The sequence below is a fragment of the Sarcophilus harrisii genome, chromosome 2, assembly GCF_902635505.1.
Source record: "Sarcophilus harrisii chromosome 2, mSarHar1.11, whole genome shotgun sequence".
Classification (NCBI taxonomy): Eukaryota; Metazoa; Chordata; class Mammalia; order Dasyuromorphia; family Dasyuridae; genus Sarcophilus; species Sarcophilus harrisii.
In genome coordinates, this window is record NC_045427.1 from 34,419,394 (window position 1) to 34,443,401 (window position 24,008).

Sequence of the window (24,008 nt, forward strand, 5' to 3'; positions counted from 1 at the left end):
GCTGGGGCTTAATTAAAGTCAGTTTAAGCCTAGGTGAATGTTACTAACCTTTGCGCCTGCGCGCTATCCCCGAGACTACATTTCCCAGAAGGTAGGAGAGGACTTTGGGAGACGGACGGCTGCCAGCAAGGACCACGCTATCTCTGAGCAGATGCAGTTGGGGAGATGTCCATTTCCATCCATTTCCACTTAGGTGAAGATTGGGAAAAGTTCCTGGTTTCGTGGGTGAGTGTCGGTGGGCGGAAGAGTCTGACTTAAGGCAGCGGGGGAGGGGAGGCTAGAGGGAGAAATGAATTCCAAGAGTCCTGGGTTCTAATCCCAGGCTGGGTGACCCGAGCTAGTCTCTTGAGCCCTACTTTTTTCTTCGGCTGTTAAAAGGGCGAACTGCGTATCTGAGGACTCGCTGCAGCCTGCATTGATGAAGCACCAACTGAGTATCAGCCAGGAAGATGTAAATAAGTAGACCATAAGCATTGATTAAGAGCCTGAGGAAAAAAAGGCTAAAAGGGGCCCTGTCCTCTAGAGTCTGTGCACTGGGGGAGATAGCTGGGGCGCCTTTTGGGGATAAGGCATGGATAAAAAAAAGCCGAGGGGGAGGGGAACATTTAGAGTCAGGAGGGATATGGTTTTCATGAGAGCTGGGGGTACCGAAGAAGAAGTTAGGCAGGAATGGGTGAGTTCCGTGTTCTCCAAACCGCGAGCTGGCAGCGAAGGAATTTCGCTAAACCCAAAGGCTATGGTGAAAAACTTTATTTTTAAAGAAACATTAAGAGAGACTTTCTTGGTGAGCATATCATTCTCTTTTTTTATTTTATTATTTTATTTTTATTTTTAAAACTTTTGGGGCATATCATTCTCAAGAGAGAAGTGATCTGCAAAGAAACATTTTCTAAAGACCCATTTTATACTTGAGTCTAAGAATTCTCCAGATGGTGGGACATCCTGTCAGACTTCCTCCAAACGCTTATCTTGCTCCAGAGAATGCGAGACCATTTGCGTTTGTATATCAAAGGAGACGTTTTCTGAAGACCCATTTTATGCATGAGTTTAAGAGAATCCTGTCTCCGGAGGATGCTAGACCATTTGGGTTTGTATATACATTTTGTTGGTGATTTTACATAACTTTACCGGGCTGTCTCTGATCAAGCAAAGTTTTACTCCCAGCAGTTTCAAAAGTCCACTTTGTTTTTTGTGTGCCTGAAAGATAATAGCCAACCCTTTAGAACGACCTTAAAAGGTGGGTGTTCAGATTTACGGTCCAGGTGTGTAGGTTAATGAGAGTGGGATAACGGAAAGGAGGGTAAGGAATAGCCCGGCAAGTGAAGGACACCAGGAGCAGAGTTAGCCGGGGTGGGGAAGAAGAGATTTTCAGCGACTTTGTAACAGGGATCCGGGGTAGAGTTTAATAGAAAACCACAAGGGAGGCCTTGGGATCCTTGTTCTCTGACAAAAGGAAACTGAACGATTCCGTCGGAAGAGAAATGTACATCATGTGTCAGCTCTGCCGGTATTGTTTTAGCCGCGAGTGTATGTCTGTGTAAATGTGTGACTTATAGGAGTGTGGAGATATAAATATAAATGTAAATGTGTGTGGTTGTAAGCCCAGTGGCTTTAATTCAATGATGGGAACTACCCCCACCCTACCACTCCTCGTTGTACTTCTAAGCCATAAAATTAGCATATCAGTGACTTTTTTTTCCTATACAAATATCTTCTTGCTTCTGGCTCTTTGCTAAAATCCCTTGGAACTTTAGCCAGCTTCAGTTGGTGTTATAATTATCATACATTTTTGCTCCTTAAATTGAAGATTAACTGAGTTTACGAATTCTTTCTCCATACCCGGGATTTGGTTTTGGGGACCCTGATATTGTTGGGGTATCTTCTGCCTCAACACGTGCAGGTGGATATATGTAAGCATTTTGGTGTAAATATATGTGTGAGTATGCTTGTATGTGTATAAAAGGGTGTTTATAGATATATTTATTTGAAGGGTATAGATGGGTGTCTGTGTATGTATGTATATGTATATATATACATGTAAGTGTGTATATAGATACATATATGTGTGAGGGGTTATCGATGCATGTAGATAAATGTGTGTACAATGAGATAGGTATCTGGGGGGAGGTACAGATGGCTATATGAATTTATGCATGAATGTAGGTGTATTTAAGTGTATATACAGATATGTGTGTGCTTATGTGTACATAAATAGAGCTGTGCTTAATTGTAGCTGTTTGGGGAAAGTAGGGCAGATGAAAGGAGAAAAGAGAATAAAGTAAAAAGTGAACTGCAGAAAACAAAAGAATAAACGGGAGCAAAGAAAACACGGACTTTAATAAATATAATGTCTTTTATTATTATATATGCTTTTTTTTTTTTTTTTTTGCTGAGGCAATTGGGGTTAAGTGACTTGCCCAGGGTCACATAGCTAGGAAGAGTTAAGTGTCTCAGATCAGATTTGAACAAAAGTTCTCCTGCTTCAGGGCTGGTGCTCTATCCACTTCACCACCCAGATGCCCCTATATATGCTTTCTTGAAATGGAAATTTATTGTTACATATTTTGAATCCTCCCTTATCTTCTGCCGGATATATGATATTTTTCTGTTGTCTTTTTCCCATTTTTTGAAAAGATTCTAAACATTTTGTAAAGCATTCAACATGGTTATCTCATTTAATTCTCAAACAGCCCTAAGAGGTAGATGCTAATATTCATCTCCCATTTTTCAGATAAGTTAAGAGGGAAGGAAATAAATACATGTAGAGTGCCTTTTATGCATCAGGCATTGTGCTAAGTATTTCTTAGAATATTATCTCATTTAATTTTCACAACCACCCTGAGAAGTAGATATCATTGTTAGGTCCATTTTTCAGATAAACTAAAGGGGAATAAGTATTTATGTAGGCCTTGCTATGTCTCAACTAAGTGCTTTTTATAAATATCTCATTTAATCTTCACAATGACACTGAGCTAGGAGCTATGATTATTCTCAAGTTACAGTTAGAGAAACTGAAGCATACTGGGGGAGGGACTTGTCCAGGGCCATACAACCAATTCATTCTTTGTGCATTATGATGCTGAACATAAAAATAGTTAGTTGGGTGATGATCCTTTCTTTTTTTTTATTTTTTTATTTTATTTTATTTTTTTATAACTTTTTATTGACAGAATCCATGCCAGGGTAATTTTTTACAACATTATCCCTTGCACTCCCTTCTGTTCCGATTTTTCCCCTCCTTCTCTCTACCCCCTCCCCTAGATGTCAAGCAGTCCTATACATGTTAAATAGGTTACAGTATATTCTAGATACAATATATGTGTGCAGAACCGAACAGTTCTCTTATTGCACAGGAAGAATTGGATTCAGAAGGTATAAATAATCCGGGAAGAAAAACAAAAATGCAGGCAGTTTATATTCATTTCCCAGTGTTCTTTCTTTGGGTGTAGCTGCTTCTGTCCGTCCTTGATCAATTGAAACTGAGTTAGATCTCTTTGTCGAAGAAATCCACTTCCAGGTGATGGTCCTTTCTAAACTTAGATACAGCCTTGCCAGCCTGGCGAGATTCAGCTGACTATGTGTGACCATCTATAAGGAAGAAAGAAAACTTTTGTTTTTGGAAAGGATACAAATGGATCATGGAAAAATCCTACCACGGAGAGGCTTCTGGGGATAATCTCCAGCTGTTCTGCAAGGCCTGGCCTGGCTAAGTTCAGAATCAGATCAGCAACAGGTCTTGAGGTTTTGGTGAAAAGAATTCTGAGGTTTTGTACCAGGTCGCAGAGATTGTATTGTAGAGGGATTCCTCCAACCAATGAAATGATAAGTTTGAAAAAAATGTATATATATGTACATGGGTACCTGCATTCCTACTGATGTCTTATAATCCTAGAATACTTAACTTGAGATCTGGAAAGGAGCTTTGTGGTGGAGTTGTGTCACTTATGTCCAGCTCACTCTGAGGCTTTCTTAGCAAAGGTGCTAGAGTCCTTTCCAGCTATTTTATAGATGAGGAAACTGAGGCAAATAGAGTTGAGTGACTTGCTCAGGGTCATTTAGCTATTAATTATCTGGTGCTGGATTTGAACTTGGATTTTTTTGAATTTGGATCTTCCTACCTTCAAGCCTGGTACTCTGTACTACCTACCTGCCCAGTAAAGGAACATAGAATTCTCCAGGTCCAGCCTTCTCATTTCATCAGCCTGGAAAAGCAATGTGACTTGGGCAGGCTCACAGAGCTAGTAAATGCCAGATCCTACTGAAATAGGATTTGGACCCAGTTCTTCCAGACCTTTTACTTTTCTCTCTTGCCTTTTACTTTTCTTTTTCTTTGCTTTTTAAATATCTTTTACTTTTCTTTCTCTTTTCTCTCTTTTTCATCACTCTTTTCTATTTCTCAAATATGTTTGTCTTTTATATGTGTGTGAGTATATATAGCTACGTATATCACTATAACTAGAGTTTTTGTTTGCTCACCCCTTCCTTAGATAATCAGTTTGTTGAGGACAGGGTACCAAATAAGAAGTGTGGCAAGAATGGATGAGAGTTTCCTTGTTCTCCAAGGCAGGGGTTCAAAAATCGCTTACTCAAAAGCTGTGATTAAAAAAAAAGGTTTTTATTGTTAGAGAGACACCAAGAGAAAGACTTTCTTGGCAGGCAATATCATTCTCAAGAGAGAGAAGTGATTTGCAAAGAGGCATTTTCTGAAGACTATTTTATACAGGAATCTAAGAATAGACAAGAACATTTGAGTTTATATATGAAAGGAGACATTTTCTGAAGACTCATCTTCCTGTTTCCAGAGGATGTGAGACCATTTGAGTTTTTATATGAAAAGAAGACCATTTGAGTTAATTTTACATAACTTTACAGGGCTGTCTGAGGTAGTTTTACTCTCATCAAATTCAGTACTTGAAAAAGTGGGCATTTGTATGTCCTGGTGCTCAGGTTTGAAGGTGAGGCTTCTGAAGCTGACATTGCATGTCCCAGCTGACCTTTTGGTAGAATCCACACAATCTGAATTCTTGCTCTTCTAATGGTGACTATTGACTAACAGGTCAGTCCTGGGAAGTAAAAATATATTCTAAGGTAACTCTTCCATTTTTCCTGGAAGACAGGACTTGGGAAAGGACAGAAGCTCAAAGAAAACACTAAAGAAGGAATGATTTTTGCAGGACCATGACTTTCAAGAGAAAGGTAAGAATACATTAGTGTGTCTGTCTTCCCCTGTATTCTTTAACTTTAACCTTTTTTTTTTTTTTTAACACTGCCATTTTTAAAATCAGCTTTGCTAGTTTCTTTGGATATGAAGCAAAACTTAAATTTTCTTTTCATTTGAATTTCTATTATTAGCTCAGTGGAATGTTTTTTTCATATGGCTGTTGATTATCAGTATTTTCTCATAAAAAATGTTCATCATGACTAGTGGGGAACTATGTTTTGCGTGACTATATTTATGTAACATATCAAATTACTTTACTTCTCAATGATGAAGAAAAGAGAAAATTTGGAACTCAAAAAAATTTTAATAAATATTTAAAATTGCCTTTACAATTAGAAAAATTTGATGTTTATGATAAATGAAATAAACATGACTTTACTATTTTAATTTATAAATTTAGGAATATACCAATCAAATTTCCATTGGGTTACTTTGTAGAATTAAACCAAATGATTATATAATTCAGTCTAAAACTCAAGACTCTCAAGGACAATGTGGAGAAATACAAGAATGGGGAAAAGGTAGTATTACTATATTTTAAGCTATATACATGTGGATTTACTTTGTATTCTGCAACTTTGCTAAAGTTGTTAATTATTTCTAGTAGTTTTTTAGTTGATTCTCTAGGATTCTCTAAGTATACCAATATGCCATCTTGAAAGAGTGATAATTTTATTTCCTTGTTACCTACTTTAATTCCTTTTTTCTTCTTTTATTGGTAAACCTAACATTTCTAATACAATATTGAAATAGTAATGGTGATAGTGGGCAACCTTGTTGTACCCCGAGCTTATTGGAAATGTTTTAAGCTACAGTATAAATCAGAATCCCTAAAAGTATCTGATAATTAGTTTTAGTTTTTTTTTTTCCAAGTCTGAGAAATGCTTTAAATTACAAGGATCTAAGAACAATCAAAAATAGCCCTCTAGGACTCAATAAACCCCAAAATACAATCTAGTAGTAAATTTTTTTTTTTCCCACAAGAATTGCTGAGAAGTCTAGAAGGCAATTTGGCAATACTCAGATCACCATGGACAAACAAGTTCCAAATGAATATATATTATAAGAATCAAAAGTCATATCATTAAAAAATTAGAAAACAGGAGATTTTTTCAGATGTGTGTTTGAAGAAAAATACTTAACCCCTCAAGGGATAAAAAGGATCATAAAATGTAGCTTTTTAGAATTTTACACAATAAACATATTCCTTCAATGTGGTGTAGCTCAGGATTTAATGAATAGAGTACCAGCCCTAGAGTTAGAAGGATCCAAGTTTAAATGTGGCCTTAGACATTATTAGCTGTGTGACCCTGGAGAAGTCGTTAACTCTGGTGCTTCAGTTTTTTCATCTGCAAAGTGAACTAGAGAAGGAAATGGCAAAACATGTGCCAAGAAACTCCCAATAGGGTCACAGAGAGTAGGACATGAGTGGAATCATTCCATAGCAACAACAAAAGGAGGAGAGATGCTCTGAAGGATTTTTAAAATCTTTTCCTTTCTTATTTCATTGTCCTGGTCGCCATTTTCATTCTGTCCCATCTCGTCAAGGAATATAGCAAATCGATTCCTTTCCCTCTGATCCACAAAGAAATCCTTTTTCTTCTTAAATGAAGAAGGCTCTTAAGTTGAACACATACTATAACATCCTGTGGAAGAAAGTTTTTTGTGAATTTAATCCTGGTGTCCTAATTCACCTTCTAGAGTTCTGATCCTTGGAACTTGCTATAAGCAAAGGAATAGAGTTAGCACTGGAGAACTAACAGCCATGAGCCTTTTCTCCAATTCTAGGGAAAGGCATATCTACTCTTGGGCTCCTTTTGACCTCTCCCTCTATAAGAATAACAGGACTCACATCTACATGGTCTGTTGGAAATTTTCTCTTTGTGATTTTGGGAGTTATAAGTAAAAGGTTCTTCCTCATAACTTCTTTTTCTGTCTCAGGGCTGCAATCTCAAGACTCTGCACGTTAACCAGAAAAAAACAATTGAAGAAAAAATGACTTCTGGACTCCTGAGTTCCTCATCCCAGGTGAACTGAGATCCTGTCTTTTTTTTTTTTTTTTTTTTTTTGCTAAGGCATTTGAGGTTAAATGACTTGCCCAGGGTCATACAACTAGCAAGTGTTAAGTGTCTGAGACCAGATTTGAATTCAGGTCCTCCTGACTTCAGGGCTGGTGCTCTATCCACTGTGCCACCTAATTGCCCCTGATTTCTTGTCTTTCTTGAAGTGCAAATTGATTTAACCAAAAGTATCCATGTTTCTTTTTCTTCCCCTTCATCAGCCAGGGACCTAAATATCAGTTGTCCTCTCTCCAAATAATAATGGGATTCTGAGAGATCATATATCATTGGAGCTAGGAAGCCTTAGTTGAGCGACTTAGCCGTTTCTCTTATGTAGGACTTGGACTAGAATTCAGACTCCCTTACTCTTTTTTTTTTTTTTTTTTTTTTAAATTATAGCTTTTCATTTACAAGTTATATACATGGGTAATTTTTCAGCATTGACAATTGCAAAACCTTTTGTTTCAAATTTTCCCTCCTTCCACCCCCTCCTCCAGATGGCAGGTTACTAATACATGTTAAATATGTTAAAGTATGTGTTAAATACAATATATGTAAACATGTCCATACAGTTCAAAGAATCAGACTTTGAAATAGTATACAATTAGCCTGTGAAGGAAATCAAAAATACAGGTGGACAAAAATATAGGGATTGGATATTCTATGTAATAATTCATACTCATCTCCCAGAGTTCTTTCGCTGGGTGTAGCTGGTTCAGTTCATTACTGCTCTATTGGAACTGATTTGGTTCATCTCATTGTTGAAGAGGGCCACGTCCATCAGAATTGATCATCATATAATATTGTTGTTGAAATATATAATGATCTCCTGTCCTGCTCATTTCACTCAGCATCAGTTCGTGTAAGTCTCTCCAGGCCTTTCTGAAATCATCCTGCTGGTCATTTCTTACAGAACAATAATATTCCATAATATTCATATACCACAATTTATTCAGCCATTCTCCAACTGATGGGCATCCACAGACTCCCTTACTCTTAAACCATTTTTCTTTTTATTATATCATGGTGCTCTCACAGAAATTTTCCTAGATCCTTCTCTCTGTTATTCTTCCTGTAGAACATTTTGTTCATACAGTGATTCAACCTGCTGTGTTTTTGGTATTGAGCTAAGTTGTGGAGCAAAGAAGTATGAAGCTTAATTACTGTTCTAAAAGGAATCTTACTGGGTTGGGAATCAGTATCCAGAGGAGTACACAGTAAATGTGATGTGATAGGGAGTAGAGTGATGAAGGTGAAAGGAGTAAGATTGGAAGTGGGATTGAAGGACATTTGGGATTTGAATATTTGGAGCAAGTCAGTCAGTATCTATGAGCCTATTTCCTCATCTAAAGATGGTCTGTGAGTTACCTCCCTGCCCTAAATATGATCATCTAGGCAGCAGAAGGGAAAGCCCAAAGCAATATGAATGGGCTGTCCCTACTCAGTCTGAATCCGTCCTTCCCTTAGAGGAATCTCCAAGAAGACTGGCTGGAGTGGAAGGCTCTTGTGAGGAGAGGAGGAGACTTGTCTTTTTTTAATGGAATAAATCTAATTTTATCCATATAGGTTGAAACCATCTACATATAAAGATCAGGAATTGCTCTATAATTTCTTGTTTTAGTTTCCTTAAGTACTGAGAAATTAAATAGTGTACCCAGAGTATGTCATCATGATGTTTCTGGGAAGACACTTGAACCTGAATCTGTTATTCAGGCTGTTTCTCTGTCCACAATTCAGTGGCTGCTTTTATCTAGGAATGTTATAAATGAGATGGTATTACACTGCAGAAATTCTTGAGTTCCTGTGAGAGGAGTTTGGATGTTACTTTTGAACAACTTGAATGATTGAGCACAGGGCATCTCTTTCTCTACTATACATTTAAATCAAAAACATTTTGAAAGCACATACTATATGCCAGGAGCTGTGCTAAGTAAGCACTGGGGATACTAAAAGAGGCAGCAAATAGTCCCTGCCCTCAAGGAACTTCTAACCTAGTGAGAAGACACTTTACCCCCAAATATATACAAAGCAATCTACATACAGAGGAAGTAATTAGTAGAGGTAAGGCTTTAAAATTAAAATTATCTAGGAATAGAGTAGATAGGATTTTAGTTGTTACTTAAAAGAAGCCAGAGATCTCAATAGTCAGTGAAGGAGGGAGAGCATTCCAGGAATGGTGGATGGTCCAGATCTCCCTTTCAAAAATCTAATAAGATAATCTTCGGCTGTTTATATTCTTAGTCTTGGGACCCTATAGATTAGGGGTCCTAAAACTAAGGCCCACGGGCCAGATGCAGCAGCTGAGGACGATTATCCCCCTCATCCAGGACTATGAAGTTTCTTTATTTAAAGGCCCACAAAACAAAGTTTTTTGTTTTTACTATAGTCCAGCCCTTCGACAGTCTGAGGGACAGTGAACTGGCCCCCTATTTAAAAAGTTTGAGGACCCCTGCTATAGATGATCCACCACGGGCCATAGGCTTACTTGAATTGAGTTAGATCACCAGAGAAATCTTGTCTTCAAAGTCTTAGAACTAATCTACAAACCTTTTGATATTGCACTTTGGGCTTTCATCTTTCCTTCTTGCCTAAGCTGCCTCTGAACCCCAAAATCAGAGAACTAAGCCTTCTGTCCATTCATATCTGAGTTCAGAGCTCTGTCACACCTGTCCTTTATTTCCTTTCCCTCTTCTACCTAAAGAATTAAGCCATCAAACTTACTCAATCAGGCCTCTGAAGGGACAATGCTTTAGGTCTTACTTGATTCATCTCAATGATTCTCCTTATTCTTGGAAACCTAGAATCAACCTCTTGGGGTTGTTTTTTTGTTTTGTTTTGTTTTGTTTTTTGATTTTTTTCTTTTCTTGTAAGTAAAAGGAGGAGAAAAAAAAACAATAGGGAAAAATGAAGGAAAAGAGGTAATGGGGAAGTAGCTACTAGAACCAGATGTTATTTTGGTCTTCCTTGAACAAACACAGTGATTAGATAAAATTGGAGGCTCTTTATATGTGGACTCCTGAGTCATGGAGGGTCAGGGGACTTGTCTAATTTCTCTCTAAAGCTTTTGCATACAACCAGAAGCATATGTGCATACTTATTTCCCCAGAATCCCATCAACATTGTTTGATCATTTTAATTTTTTTGATACCTTAAAGAATATATGGTAATGCTTCTTACGTTTTGCTTTTGTTTTCCAGTTAGGGGTTGCAAACGTTTTTAAACTCTTTGCTTATTGTTATGTTTGTTTTGTATTTCCTATTGTATAAATTACGTCCATACCTTCTGGACTTTTCTTCTTTGGATATCTCTTATTGACCTTATAGACTTGTGTCAATCCCTCTGAATCGTGCAACTGAAAATTTTAGCCATCTTGTTTCTCCCAAATCATTTTCTCTCTTCTTTTGCATTTGTTGATATCTCATTATTGCTTTTCATATGACAGGATTCTTCAGTATGGGTCAGTTTTCACTACTGATATTCAACAAAGGGCCAGATCTTTTGCATTTCACAGCTAACTAAAAAATATGGCAAGTATAAGAGGCCACTGTCCTTTTTATTTCTTCATTAAGGAAAAAAACACAACTTTCATTTAGGAGAAGAAAATGGGGACTTAGAATCCCTTTTTACTAGCAGGGATACATACATCAAAATTGTTCAGGATTCCATGAAAGGTAAAGCAATGGAAATAGGCCCATTTAATGATGCTCTGATCACTGATGGTTGTCCTTCATTCACTGAGAGGACCCCAATGACATCCCTGTGACAGAGCCGAGTTACATGTGTTGGACTGTGAGTGACTGGACCACTAGGAGCTGGAATGCTTGGCCACGGGTCAGACACAAGTCATCCTGAGTTCCCTTTGCAGGGGGCTTCTCCCCCTGAGCACATCTTGTGTTTCTTCTGAGCAAATCCAGTCTGCTTCCCTGGTGCAGCACGGCACCTTCTGCGAGGGCACGCCGTGCTGGGCGGTCCTGGGCCAGTGTCTCCCTTGTCAAACACTCGATTCTAAAGTTCTTTGCAGATCCATTGAGTGCGCCCTTGCCTCACCGACCACCTTGTGAGCACATGTTGTCATGTGTGAATTCTCCATGAGATGATTCTTTTTGGACAGCACACGCCAAAGACTTAATCAAATTTACTCAATCTGTTCTTTCTAAAGGACAATGATTTAGGTCTCACTGCTCTCATCTCAATGGTTCCTCTTATTCTTGAAATTCAGCCTACAACCATTTGCCTTTTTCTTGTTTATTTTTGATTATTTTTTTTCTTGTAAGTAAACCCTAGGAGGAAAAAAATCAAAGAAGGTCTTCTCTTATGTTAATGGGGAAAAGAGATTGTAGGGATGTAGCTATGAGAACTGGATGCTATTTTGGCGTCTCTTGCACAGCACAGTGATTACGTATAGCTTGAATGTTCCTTATTTGTCAACTCCTGAACCATGGAAGGCTAGTCAGATTTCTCTTTTAAACTTTTGTATACCACCAGAAGCATATGTGTGTACCTACTTCTTGTGTTTCCTCACATTTCTTTCTTTTTGATTCCTTAAGAATATAACAAAATATAACTTTTTCTTTTGTTTTATTCTTTTACTAATTAGTAAACATTTTTTCAACATCAAATATAAGCTAACCTTTAACATTTTTTTAAATTAAAGTTTTTATTTTCAAAACATATGCATGGATAATTTTTCAACATTAACCCTTGCAAAACCATATGTTCCAATTTTACCCCCACTTCCCCCATCTCCTCCTGTAGATGTCAAGTAATCCAATATTTGTTAAACATGGTAGAAATATTTTAAAGCCAATATATGCATACATATTTATACAATAATCTTGCTGCACAAGAAAAATCAAATCAGAAAAAAATGAGAGAAAACAAAATGCAAGCAAACAAGAACAAAAAGAGTGAAAATACTATGTTGTGAACCACTCTTATTTCCCACAGTCCTCTTTCTGGGTGTAGATGGCTCTCATCATCACAAGATCATTGGAACTAGTCTGAATCATCTCAATGTTGAAAAGAGCCAAGTCCATCAGAATTGATCATCGTATAATCTTGCTGTTGCTGTGTAAAATGATCTCCTGATTCTGGTAAGTCTCTCCAGGCCTCTCTGAAATCATCCTGCTCATTGTTTCTTATAGAACAATAATATTCCATAACATTCATATATTATAATTTATTTAACCATTCTCCAAATGATGGGCATCCATTCAGTTTCCAATTTTTTGCCACTGATTGTAAACATTTTAAAATATAAGTGCTTACCACTTATATTTCTTCTTGTGCAAATTAAGTTCATACTCTCTAGCTTTTGTTCTTTGGATTAAAGAAGGAGGATAGAGTTATGAGCAGCAGCATCTCATAAATTAAAAAAAAAAAAAAAAAAAAAAAAAACGCGGAAAGCAAAACCAGTTTAAAGAAGGCTTGATAAGATATACAACTAAACAGTCATAACAGGTACTTTTTTTGGATGAAAATCAGAGGTCAGCAACAGAAGAAAAATTGAAAAAATTGCTAAAAATTGTTATATAAGTGATGCTTTATAACTTCAAGCAGTTGGAACTGACAAACTTTAACCTTAAAATGAGATGGTGGAAATATCACTAAAGATGATAAAGATGGAAAAAACAGTTGTCTTGGACCAAGTTTCTATGAAGGCAGTATTTTTAGTAGAAGACAAAGATGTAAGGATTTTTAAGGCTTGATAAGAAAAAAGAGAGAGTACCATAAGCATGGGAAAATACTCATGCCTTAATATTTTTTTAAAAATGTGACTTGGGTGGCAGAGCCGAGATGGCGGAGAGAAGACATAACTTTCTGTGACCTCCTGACCTTCTCTCAAACCAACAGCAGATTAAGCCTTTAAACTAGTTCTGGAGTGAAAGAACCCACAAATAATTGGAGTACAGCAAATTCCCAAAAGAAACCAAATGAAGATAGCCTAGCTGTCCCAGACCTAAAACTATATTATAAAAGCAGCAGTCATCAAAACTATTTGGTACTGGCTAAGAAATAGAGAAGTTGATCAATGGAATAGGTTAGTTTCACAGGACAAAATAGTCAATAATTTAGCAATCTGGTGTTTGACAAACCCAGAGACCCCAGCTTTTGGGATAAGAACTCCTTATTTGACAAAAACTGCTGGGAAAATTGGAAACTAGTATGGCAGAAAGTAGGTATAGACCCATACTTAACACTGCATACCAAGATAGAAATGGGTTCACGATTTAGACTAAAGAGTGATATCATAAGCAAATTAGAGGAACATAAGATAGTTTATCTCTCAGATCTGTGGAGAAGGAAGGAGTTTATATCCAAAGAACTGGAAATCATAATTGAACACCAGATAGATAATTTTGATTATAATAAGTTAAAAAGTTTTTGTACAAACAAAATTAATGCAGAAAACATTAGAAGTGAAGCAATAAATTGAGAAAACATTTTTACATTAAAGGGAGCTGATAAAGGCCTCATTTCTAAAATATAAAGAGAGTTGACTCAAATTTATCAAAATACAAAGCATTCTCCAATTGATAAATGGTTCATATAAAAGGATATGAACAATTTTCAGATGAAGAAATGAAAACTATTTCTAATCATAGAAGAAGGTGCTCTAAATCATTATTGATCAGAGAAATGCAAATTAAGATAACTCTGAGATACCACTACATGCCTCTCAGATCGGCTAAGATGACAGGAAAAGACAAGGACAAATGTTGGAAAGGATGTGAGAAAACTGGGACACTGACACATTGTGGGTGGAGTTGTGACTGAATCCAGTCATTCTGGAGAACAATTTGGAACTCTGTTTGACCCAGCAGTGTTTCACCTGGGCTTATGTCCCAAAGAGATCTTTGAGGAAGGAAAGTGTTGTGATATGAGAGCCACCTGCCAGTGGCTGCTGGAGATCCAGTTCAGTTTGTCAGAATGGATCTCTTGGTGTGAGAGGATGATAATGATGATACAAGGAAACTGAGAGGCAGTTGCTATTATCTGAACTCTCTCCTTTTCCCTCTGGCTCCAATTTATTTCATTCCTAGTCCACCAGGAACGTCTATGTCAGCAAAGGCTGCCCTGCAACTCCTTCAGATGTTATGATCCACAGCTGTGGAGGCTCTCAGAGAACTGACCTGTCCCTTCCTTAACAATTCCCTGTTTTTTATTTTAAACATGATTATTTTCCCCCCACAGCATGGTCAGTGCATATCTGAGTCTGCACACTGAAAAATTCAAACAGCACCATCACCTCTGCATGGTTATAGAGTGAAATACTATACAGGTGTTAATCTTGTGAGATGTCATGGAGGCAAACTTTCAAGTAGAGAAGAGGATTGTAGTCAGAACAGGCATTTAAGTGTCTCATCAGTCTCCTAGCTTGGCCCTTTGATATGTTGGCCCTTTCAATTTCCCCAACTAAAAAAAGTCTTACTGGGTCTCTTGTCCTTTTCCTTCCCCACGGGTTACCGAAGGGACTCTGTTGGGAGAATCCTACTCATGAATAGCTCTCACGTGCTTTTGAAGTCTTTCCACATTGGTTACATTCATAAAACTTCTCTCCAGTGTGTGTTCTCTGATGATTACTAAGAAGTTGCCTTTTTTTGAAAGCTTTTCCACATTGGTTACATTCATAATGTCTCTCTCTAAGCTGAATTCTCTCATGTTCTCCACAAATTTTTCCTCTTAAGAGATGTTGCAGGGATCATCCCTCATGAATCTTTGCTTGCAAATTTCTACTACAGAAAGGCTTAGCTCTGCTGTAGTTTCCTTCATTTCAAGTCTGAGCTCTTCTGGAGAAAAGTTCCTCAGGCCTTGTTGAAATCATCCTGCTAATTGTTTCTTTTAGAACAATAATACTACATAATGTTCATATACCATAACACATTCAGCCATTCTCCACTTGTTGGGCATTCACTCACAATCTTCCCTTTTTTTAAAGACACTTTTCACATTGCCTACATTCATAAGGTTTCTCTCCAGTGTGGATTCCCTGAGGAACAATAAGGCTTTGCTAACGTCTCAAAATCTTTCCACACATTCTCAAGATTTCTCTCCAGTGTGGGTTCTGAGATGATCAGTAAGAACTTCCTTTTCTTTCTTCCTTCCTTTCTTCCTTTGTTTTCTTTATTTCCTTTCTTCCTTTCTTTTCTTTATTTCCTTCCTTCTTTCTCTTCCTTCCTTCTCTTCCTTCTTTCCTTTCTTTCTGTCACAGTGAAGACAGACTGTGAGAGAGAGTGTGTTCTAGCTCAATCTCAGATTCAAGACTCAAGAAAAAAGACTTCAGACTCTATTCCTGACCATCCTCATGTGGACCTGCTGAGACCAAAGCCCATCTGGAGATGCTCCAGAAAGCTAGCCCAGACATTACATTTTGGCGCCCAATGTGAGGCACTAGAAAGCAAGATATTACGGAAAAGGGACCCACATGTGCAAAAATGTTTGTGGCAGCTCTTTTTGTAGTGGCAAGAAACTGTAAACTGTGTGGATGCCCATCAGTTGGAGAATGGCTGAATAAATTATGGTATATGAATGTTATGGAATATTATTGTTCTGTAAGAAGTGACCAGCAGGATGATTTCAGAGAGGCCTGGAGAGACTTACATGAACTGATGCTGAGTGAAATGAGCAGAACCAGGAGATCATTGTACTTGATAACTTTAATATTATACAATGATCAATTCTGAAAAACGTGGCTCTTTCCAACAATGAGATGATTGATGGAAGTCCCAATAATCTTGTGATGAAGAGAGCCATCTATACCTAGAGAGAGCACTGTTGGAACTAAATGTGGACCACAACATAACATTCTTTTTGTTGTTGTTCACTTGCATTTTGTTTTCTTACTCATTTGCTTTCTTTTTTTCATCTGATTTCTCTTGTGTAGCAAGAGAATTGTATGAATGTTTATATATATTGGATTTAACATATATGTTAGCATGTTTAACATATATTGGATTACTTGCCATCTGGGGGGGGATGAGGGGAGGAGGAAAAAATCTGAAACACAAAGCTATGCAAGGGTCAATGTTGTCGAGTTATCCATGCATATGTTTTGAAAATAAAAAGCTTTATATAAAAAATAAATAAAAAACGTTCCTGAGAGAACATCAATGTTTACTGTCTTCCTCTCCTATCATTACAAAATCTTTATGAGAATAATCTCTTTATAAATTGGAGGAATCTTCAATATGGGTAGTTGTAGGAAACAAATAGACTTACATTATCAATATTCAGCAGAGGGACACCTTTCATATTTCACAATTAGCTGAAAAATATAGGAAACATAAGATCCCACTGTACTTATTGTTTATACCAGTTTTCATTCAGTGGAATGGTGCACTACAAGTCCTTTTACAAGGAGAGTTGCATACATCAAAATCATTCAAGCTTATTTGATAGATATAGCATTGGAAATAACCCTATTCATGTTCTGATCCTACATATCCTATGGATATTTAACAGTGATCTTTGGCATTATGATGAAGATGCATATTGTTTTCACATTGTTTGCTTTTTTTTCTCATTTTTTCCCCCTTTTAATCTGGTTTTTCTTGTACAGCATGATAAAGGTAGAAATATATTTAGAAGAATTGTACATATTTAACCTTTATCAGATTACTTGCTTTCCAGAAGAGGAGGGAAGAGAGAGTGAGGAAGAAAATTTGGAACAAAATGTTTTGCAGGGGTGAATGTTGAAAACTATCTTTGCATGCATTTTAAAAAATAAAAAACTATTATTATTTTAAAAGAAAAACAATTTTTTATTATAGCTTTTTATTGACAGAACATATGCATGGGTAATTTTTCAACATTGATTCTTGCAGTCACTTCTTTTCCATCTTTTCCCTTCCTTCCCTCACCCCCTCCTTTAGATGACAGGCAATTTCATACATATTAAACATGTTTAAAATATATCTTAAATACAATATATGTGTACATATGTATACAGTTCTCTTGCTTCACAAGAAAAATCGGATTTAGAAAGGTAAAAATAACGTGGGAAGAAAAACAAAAATACAAGTAGTCCACATTCATTTCCTAGTGTTCTTTCACTGGGTGTAGCTGGTTGTATTCATAAGAAAAACAATTTTTAGGTTACATTTTGAGTTCCAAGAAGTTCCTTCTTTCCCCCCCTCTATTAGAGATGGCTTTTGAAGTTTCATCTCTCACACTAAGATCCTGTGATGTTTCAGAAATTACTGACATTCCAAGATGTTGCTGTGGAATTCACCCAGGAGGAATGGAGCTATTTGGATCCTGGCCAGAAGGACATGTACAGGGATGTGATGCTGGAGAACTATGAGAATTTTCTATTTTTGGGTAAGATAAGTTGTTTTTAGTCATTCTGTCACCATTTATTTCTCTCCAAGTGAGTACCAGGAACTATGGCACTTACTAGGAGGAAAAAGGTAAAAAGGGCCTGCTCATGGAGCTTCTATACTATCCAGAGAGCTCTCAATTTGTAAACACTTGTTAACAGAAATGTCAGTATCAAACAAGTCTTTTCCAAGTGATGGCAGTAGCAGGTAGGGGGGTAAGGAAAAGCTTCATGCCAGAGATCATTGATCCTCAGCTAAGCTGTGAAGGAAACTAGGGTTATAAGAGTTGAAAGACAAAGCAGGTCAGGGCAGAGTTGGGGGAGCATCCCATGGGGACCTGCAAAAATGGCAGGGAGAGCATTACGTGTGAGCCACTGCAATTTGGTCAGAGAATTCCATCTGTCCATGGCTGTGGGGGGCTGAGGAGCTTGGCTGGATTTGAATTTGCTGGACAGGGAGGGCGAGTCACACAAATACCTTTCACATAGAGATGACCTCAGACCTTTGGGCAGTTTGTGAGCAGTTGTTGCTCTTCCCAGACAAAAAGTCCTCCTCTGTCTAGCTGGAAATCAGCTGCTTCGTTCTACAGCCCTGCAGGCTCTCCTTTCACACTCTCTGCTCAGTCAGGCTTCAGGTACTTTATAGAGCCCCAGGGCAGAGAAGGAAAGACTTCTCCCAGCAGACTAGGAATGGGTGAACATGACCCTGTTCTGTGTCTGCACAAAGGCTCTGTCCCTTCCCTCATGTTTGCTGAGGGAAATGTCCTTCAGGGGTCATTGATGCTTCTCCACTGGCATTTCCAGATATGCCCCTTTTCTGTAGAGAGAGACCAGGATGAGTTCTGAGGTGTCTCTGGGTTCTCAGCACTTCCCACTTATTTCTCCTTGAGCAGGGCTTCCAGTAACTAAACCAGCTGTGATTTCTTGTCTGGAGAGACATGAAGACCCCTGGCTATCACGGGAAGAAGACTCCAGATGCATTTCTGAGGGTGAGTAATAACCAAGCAGGCAGGGGGTGCAGTCCCCCGAGAGCCAGCCCTGGACTGAAGGAGCCTCAGGGTTCTGAGTTCCAGTCTGACCTCAGAGACTTCCCAGAAGTGAGACCCCGGACAGGTCCCTTAACCCTGTGGATCTCATCTGTGACATGATGTGAAGAAGGAAATGGGAAACTCCTATGAGATATGAATCTCTGCCCAGAAATCCCTCAGAGGGGCTTACAGAGGGTCAGATGCATCTGAAAACCCCTGACCCAGAAATCTAGGCAGGGACAGAATTCATTGTCAGCAGGAGTTTGACTGGGTCGTTAGAGTGAGTTACCTTGGAAACGTTGGGCCTGGAGCTCTCTTTCAGGGTCTATAGGCCTGAGGAGAGTAGCTGTGGTTGTCCATCCTGCACTTCTCCTCTAACCTCACCTTTCATGTCAAGAAATGGTTTTCTACTAAATCTTCCTTCATATATTTCTCTCTAGTCTCAGAAAAAGCTGTAATTTTTCTTGATGATGTTTATCCTTCCACCCATATGCTGGGTTCTATCCTTTATTTCTATACTATTTTCTCTTCTTAAATTCTTAGATTATTTTTTCTCTTTGATGAATCCTTTCTGAGAGAAAAAGGGAAAAGAACTTTCAAGTGTAATTTAGTCTGACCTGTATTTAAAAAATCAGACCATTGCTCCAACTTTTTGCCTGTTTTATCTTCCTTCTAATTGGTCTCATTCTTTTCAGGGACAAATTCTATAAAGATGCCATGTACCCCTTCTGTCCTCTTCCTACTCTCCCTTCCCCACCTGAAATTGGTACTGTCAGCATTTCACTGTTTCATGGAAAATTGTCTTTAAGTCATTACTGACTTTAATAATAACTAGAACTAATATACTAGGAGCAGATTTAGGAGTGCTTTACTAACGTTTGGGATGTATGGTGTTTGTATCATTCTCATTTTAGAATAAGGCCTGGGGAAAGGCATAAGATCTTAACTTGCCCATAGTGATCTCATAAAATGTCACAATTGGCACTCACACTTTGACTTTCTATCTCAACAAATTGAGGGATTTTCCTAGAACATGGGAACATAGGACATGAACGCAGGCTCTAAGGGTCTGACGTGTTACCAAGTAACACCAAGAGCACCAGCTTCCTAGTTAGCAGACCTGGGTTCAGAGCCTGCTTCTAACACTTACTAAGTGTGACATTGGACTATTCACTTCACCTCTCAATGCTCCTTTTCTATCGAAATCTTGAGTTCTGTCCAATACTTTATGACCCTGTTTGGGGTTTTCTTGGTGTAGATCCTGGAATGGTCTACCACTTCCTTCTCCAGCTCATCTGACAGATGGTAAAACTGAGGCCAACAGGATTAAGTGACTTGACCAGGGTCCCTCAGGTCGAAAGTGTCTGGGGCCAAATTGAACTCAGGAAGTTGAGCCCTCTTGACTGGAGGTTCAGTGCTCTGTGCAGTATGGCAGTGACACCTTGCTGTTCAATATTCTAGGCAGCTCTCAAGTTATAAATTTCATTAAACATGCAAAATTCTTTGATTAATGAGTTTCTTCTTGGAATTTGTTGTATCAATAAAAAGACAGCTTCAATCACTATCTTTTCTTCAGTTTTCCCAGAGATGAACTTGAAATATGACTGTAATGATTTTAGAATTATTGTTTTCCTCTGTGAAAATTTAATCATTTTAGAAATTGGGGCAATTCCATTACTTTCCCCTCACCTGTTTTTGCGTTTCAACTTTTTGATCATGTTTCTTCTATCTTGGCTATATCACACACCCTTTTTCCTAACAAAGAAGACTAAATCTAGAATTGATTTTAAAGTAGTTTTCCCCACACACACACACAATATTGAGCAGTGGATGCTTGTACTTTTTTGCATTTCTTTCAGATTTCCATGTTGAGAAGAGAGAACATGAAACCAAGGAGACAACTCCAAAACAATGTATTCCTACCAGACAGACATCCAGAGAGAGACTCATAAAGGATGATTTCTACAGTTCTAAATTGGGAGTGGCTTGGAGTTATGACACAGGATTAGAAAGGCAGATAAGCAACCTGGAAAGACAGTCCATGAAGCTAATAGTTAAACATAGAAAAACTCACAAGTTCAGTGTTCCATATTTTTTTCAATTTGGAAGAAAACTCAGTTTCAATTCAGTCCTCCTTCCACAACAGGGAGTTTCTATAAAAAACAATTTTTATAAACATGATAGAATTGGAAAGCGATTCAAATGCTTTTCAGACTTAATTAAATCTAGCAGAATTTCCATGGTGAAGAACTGTTATAAATTTAATAAATACAAGAAGTTTTCCAGTTACAACTCAAACCTTAATCATTTTCACAGAGTGTGTTCTCCAGGAGAATCTCATAGAATTAATGATTGCGACAAAACCTTCCATATCAATTCATGGCTTACTGTACATGGAGGAATTCATGGTGAAAAGAAATCTCATAAGTTTGGTGAATGTGGTAAGGTTTCCAGCTACAATTCATATCTTGCTGTTCATCAGAAAAATCTAGAAGAAAAGCCTGTAAAACAGTGTAATAAACGTAGGAAAACTTTTAGCCAGAGGGGATATCTTTGGCAACATAGGAATATTACTACTACAGAAAAACTATATAAATGTAATGAATGTGGGAAAGCCTTCAGCCTTAAGGGATCCTTCACTAGACACAAGAAAATCCATACTGAAGTGAAACCCTATAAATGTAAAGAATGTGAAAAAGCCTTCAGGTACAAGGAATATCTTCATATACATGAAAGAATTCATACTGGAGAGAAACCCTATAAATGTAAAGAATGTGGAAAAGCCTTCAGGAACAAGGGATACGTTAATAGACATGAAAAAATTCATACTGGAGAGAAACCCTATAAATGTAATGAATGTGGAAGAGCCTTCAGCCTTAAGGAAGTCTTTAATAGACACAAGAAAATCCATACTGCAATGAAACTCTATAAATGTAAAGAATGTGGAAAAGCCTTCAGGTACAAGGAATATCTTCACAGACATGAGAAAATTCATACTGGAGAAAAACCCTATAAATGTAAAGAATGTACAAAAGCCTTCAGGTCCAAGGAATATCTTCATAGACATGAGAAAATTCATACTGGAGAGAAACCCTATAAATGTAAAGAATGTGGAAAAGCCTTCAGGTACAAGGAATATCTTCATAGACATGAGAAAATTCATACTGGAGAGAAACCTTATAAATGTAAAGAATGTGGAAAAGCCTTCAGGGACAAGGGTTATGTTAATAGACATGAGAAAATTCATACTGGAGAGAAACCTTATAAATGTAATGAATGTGGAAAAACCTTCTTATGTAAGGGAACCCTAGATGTACATGAGGCAATTCATTCTGGAGTGAAGCCTTATAAATGTAATGAATGTGGAAAAGCATTCCGTCTTAAGAGAATCCTTAATTCACATAAGAGAATTCATACTGGAGAAAGACCTTATACATGTAATGAATGTGGAAAAGCCTTCAGTTTTAAGGGAAACTTTTATTCACATAAGAGAACTCATACTGGAGTGAAACCCTATAAATGTATTGAATGTGGAAAAACCTTCAGCCGGAAGTATCACCTTGAAAGGCATAATAAAACCCATACTGGAGAGAAACCATATAAATGCAGTGAATGTGGAAGAAGCTTCAATTGTGAGAGAACCCTAGATGAACATGCAGTAATTCATACTGGTCAGAATCCCTATAAATGTAATGAATGTGGAAAATCATTCAGGAAGAAGGGAGGCCTTAATTCACATCAGAGAATTCATACTGGAGAGAAGCCCTATAAATGTAATGAATGTGGAAAAGCATTCAGGCAGAAGGGAGGCCTTAATTCACATCAGAGAATTCATACTGGAGAGAAGCCCTATAAATGTAATGAATGTGGAAAAGCTTTCTTTGATAAGAAAACCCTAGATGTACATGAAGCTGTTCATTCTGGAGTGAAGCCTTATAAATGTAATGAATGTGGAAAAGCCTTTATGCAAAAGGAAGGATTTAATTTACATAAGAGAATTCATGCTGGAGAGAAACCGTATAAATGTAAAGAATGTGGAAAAGCCTTCAGCGACAAGGGATATGTTAAAAAACATGAGAGAATACATACTGGAGAGAAATCTTATAAATGTAATGAATGTGGAAAAGTCTTCAAGTCTAGGGGGTATCTGAATAGACATACAAAAACTCATACTGATGTGAAATAGTATATGTTTTGAATGTGGAAAAGCTTAAGTGGTATAGAAATTTTAAAAGACATAAATTCATACTGGAGGGAAAGCCTGTGAATGTACTGATGTTGAAGCAGACTATAGTCAAAATCCAAACTTGGAATCTAATGAAATTGAGAAAAGTTTCTTGTGCTCAAACCTTAAGAAACATCAGATAATTCATACGTGAGAAATCTAAATCTCAAGAATGTAAGAAGGCTTTCAACCAGTAGGAATGCTTAATAGATTCAATAGAACCCATATTGGACAGGAACTTTTTTCAAAGCTTTTTATTTGAAAATATTTTCATGGGCTCAAGCAAATATAACAGATTAGGCAGTCAGACTGACTGAGCAATTGGGTTTGGGGGAACACAATCTTTTATAACCAGGGTACTTGGAAGAGTTGGGGGGCAGGATCTAGCCAGTAGAGTGAGATATTGACCTTTTGGGGCAAAGTTTGTTTAAAAATACTTACTAGACAATCTCAGAGGTTGGACATATTATGGATTACAAAGCCAAGTAAACTCCAGCTTCCCATCATTCTGTGTAAACAAGACAGGATGGCTTTTTTTTTTTCATTTTCCTGATAATGGAGACCAAATGAACTCAAAATCCCCATCATAAATACTATCCATTTTTATTATTTCAGTCTCTGTCTCAATGTTTTTCTCTTCCCTCTCACAAAATATTTCTTATTCCTTGATTTGTGCCCTTCTTCCTAAATCACTTTCTCATTCTTTTGGCTTTATCCTGTACTTCTCTTGAATGATTTATATCCCCCCCACCCCCAGGAGAATGTGAACTTTCTGCAGGCAGAATCTGTCTCATTTTCATATTTGTGCTGTTAGCACCAAGGATAGTTCTTCCCATATAATATTTAATAAATCCATACTGGTGTTTTTATTTTTTTAGGGTGTATTTACAGTCTGCAACTGCTGCTTTTGAGTCTCATCTTCCTAATGTATCTACTTTGTCATTCCAGTGAGCTCTGATAATACAAAGGCACAAAACCTCATTGCTAGTAGGGACTTGAGCATATATCCCATTTACAACATAACTTACAAGTAATCATCAGTAGCTTTAAAGATCTATGTTATGTTTTGTCCGTTTCTGATTGTTTATGACATAATTTGGAGTTTTCTTTGCAAAAATATTAGGCTTATCTTTCTCCAGCTTATTTAAAAAGGAGA

The 24,008-nt window shown here is 37.5% G+C and overlaps 1 protein-coding gene across 3 annotated transcripts; it reads left to right on the forward strand.

Annotated features, from left to right (window-relative positions):
- LOC111718880 (zinc finger protein 726-like) lies at nucleotides 1-24,008 on the forward strand. Of its 3 annotated transcripts, none has more exons than XM_031949845.1 (6): nucleotides 1-225; nucleotides 5,114-5,196; nucleotides 7,163-7,249; nucleotides 17,475-17,601; nucleotides 18,493-18,588; nucleotides 20,487-24,008. In XM_031949845.1, exons 2-6 carry the CDS (start codon nucleotides 5,179-5,181, stop codon nucleotides 22,811-22,813), a joined length of 2,655 nt encoding a protein of 884 aa, XP_031805705.1. In that variant the 5' UTR covers nucleotides 1-225; nucleotides 5,114-5,178; the 3' UTR covers nucleotides 22,814-24,008. The 3 variants fall into 3 exon arrangements, with proteins under 3 accessions (XP_031805705.1, XP_031805706.1, XP_031805707.1); XM_031949846.1 differs by having other exon boundaries at nucleotides 5,118-5,196; XM_031949847.1 differs by lacking the exon at nucleotides 20,487-24,008 and having other exon boundaries at nucleotides 10-225; nucleotides 18,493-19,910.